General features: G+C 46.4%; 1 protein-coding gene across 1 annotated transcript in view; it reads right to left on the bottom strand.

Moving 5' to 3' along the window:
• Positions 1–959, bottom strand: part of LOC104527303 (gallinacin-11) — a 2,503-nt gene extending 1,544 nt beyond the window's left edge. The window contains exon 1 of the mRNA XM_010170983.2: positions 869–959. Coding sequence (XP_010169285.2) covers positions 869–950 — 82 coding nt within the window. The 5' untranslated portion in view covers positions 951–959. The remainder of the gene's footprint in view (positions 1–868) is intronic.
• Positions 960–2,621: the final 1,662 nt, after the last annotated feature.

The following is a 2,621-nucleotide window of genomic DNA, read 5'->3' as shown; positions in this document are numbered from 1 at the left end:
GCTGAAACCCCATGGACCCCAATTAGGGGTCTGATACAAACACCCCCAAAGCCCATGGCAGCTTTTCAAAAAGTTTTGGGACTTCATGGGACTCCAAGAAAGGCTTTTGTACAAATAGAGGAAAAATGTAGCTGTTGATGGCAACTTTCTGAACATATTGTGGTCATGCATGTTGTAGTGGGCAGGGACAGCCCAGACTTTGGATGCTTCAAAGCTCTAGGACTGCAATGCTGCAGGCTGGTCATCCAAGGGACCATATGCCCTCAGATGTACCTATGACTTAAAAAAAAAAATAGATCAAAAGTTGGGATTTAGCCCAGTTAACAGGGACAAGAGGTTTGCCTGGTTCCTTCCTTCTCTGAAAGACTTACTCCAAGGTAGGGAATTTCACTAAGCAAGAAGAAAAACTTGGCCAAAAGCATAAATAGTAGATGAGTCAATGCAGCAGAAGGGCTGAGGAAGGGGAACCAGCATATTCAGAGAGCTTAAGTAAACTTCACTGGTGTAGTTCAACTTGAGTAGTACAAGGGAACACTTCTGCTGCTCTTCTACCATACACAAAGGAGACAATTTAAGACCCTGGGGTAAGAAGAGGCAGATGATTTCCATGGTACCATCTTCCAATAATGCCACAAAGTGGCATAAAGACACTTCAAAGAGTCATAAGGAGCCAACACTCAGTAGTGGCTTCAGTGAAGAGGTTCTGATTTGACATCTGGTCACCATAGGTTCATTTTTCACTTTTGATTCTAGACTGAGAAATAGAGAATGGCTCTAATGAAAGGAGCTGAAGAGCAGAGAGGAGTCTGCACCACTGGAGACTGTACCTCCTACACAGGCAAACCCCAGCATGGGTCTTACCCCTTACCTGGAACAGCCTGGAGGAGGAAGAGGAGAAGAGCCATGAAGGAGGAGAAGAGCTTCATGGTGGAAGGTGTCAGCTGCAGCATGGACACAGACCCACAATGGCAGAACCGTGGAGCAGGGGAGGAAGGAACACTCTTGAATTTATAGGGTTATGGGAACAGGCCCAGCTGTTTGGGGGACCCTGGCAGAGGTGAGTGTGGAAGGCAGTGAGCACAGCTTGACCGCTGCACACGGGTGAACCTGAACAATGGCAGAAGGTCACAGAAACAAGGAGAGAGGTAACTTCACCTCCCTACCCAGCCACTGGGAAGGCCACTTTTCAATACCAACCCACTTGGAGAGACTTCTGAGTGATGCCTCAAGCTGGAAAACAAGAAAGAGGTTTGACTTGGACTGAAGTGAACTGTGACTTCTCCAAGTTACTGCTATAAAATTGCCACTGGAAAAAAAAATACATTTCATTTAACTTTAAAATTCCTCTTCATACTGAGATGAAACTTGCTGCTCTATGCAGGTGTAAGACACAAAGAAATCCCCCTATGAAATGGTGTTACCTTAGTTTTATCCAGCATTTTAAGCAGCAGAAAGAACCAAACTCCAGCCTGCCTTTTCTATATAGAAAATAGCTGAGGAATCACACAGAATGCCAGAATTGCCTCAATTGGAAAAGACCTTTAGGATCATCCAGTCCAACCATTAACCCAACACTGGCAAGTCCCTGACTAACCCATGTCCCTCAGCACTATGTCTACACGACTCTTCAATCCCTCCAGGGATGGGGACTCCACCACTGCCCTGGGCAACCCCTTCCAATGCCTCAGAACCCTTTCAGCAAAGAAATTCTTCCTCACATCCCATCTCAACTGCCCTTGGTGCAACTTGAGGCCATTTCCTCTTGTCCTGTCACTTGTTCCTTGGTTGAACAGACCGACCCCCACCCCTCTCCACCCTCCTTTCAGGGAGGTGGAGAGAGCCAGAAGGGGTCCCCTCAGCCTCCTTTTCTCCAGGCTCAACAACCCCAGTTCCCTCAGCCGGGAACTCAGCACACTTGTGCTCCAGACCCTTCCCCAGCTCCGTTGCCCTTCTCTGGACACCCTCATCAGTGCCCAGTGCAGGGGCAACGACATACAGCAGGGTCATACACAAGATGCAGAAGATCAGAGTTTGCAGATGTCATGAGCAGCACCCTCCATTTTACAGGTGTACAAAGAGCAGAGAACAAGTGAGATTCATGGAATAGTTTTCATAAGGATCTGTCACAATCCAAGGTAGCACCTTGAATTGTGCTACCCACACTCCTATTGAAATGGCAGCTGACAGCACAGGTTCTCCTTCAGAGCAGAAGAAACCAGTGTCACTTTACTGGAGCCTGTTTCTATACATGATATTTATTGATGTTGTTCTGACCCAGTGGCCTGGATATCAACAATATAAACTTTCCCCTTAGTCAACGTGCATTGTTCTCTGCTTTTCTGGCTTCTTTGTTGGCTTTTCATTTCAAATTTGCAGGCGCCATCGAGTCTCCCTGGCAGCCACGTGGCAGGAGAGCTGTTTATGTCCTTTTTCAGGCATTCCAGGGAAATGAATAAAACAAAAGACCTTGACAAGAAAACTTCAGTTGGCTCAGGTTCCCACCGAAACCAAAGGGAATATCACAGCTCTCAGACAGGATCCGACATTGTATTTTGTCAGAGTGGAGCAGAAACTCAGCTTTCTAATTCTGCAAAGTTATTTTTTAAATTTAATAACAATAA

This window comes from Antrostomus carolinensis, unplaced genomic scaffold (assembly GCF_000700745.2).
Source record: "Antrostomus carolinensis isolate BGI_N321 unplaced genomic scaffold, ASM70074v2 scaffold34526, whole genome shotgun sequence".
NCBI lineage: Eukaryota > Metazoa > Chordata > Aves > Caprimulgiformes > Caprimulgidae > Antrostomus > Antrostomus carolinensis.
This window is presented reverse-complemented; position numbering and strand designations above follow the sequence as displayed.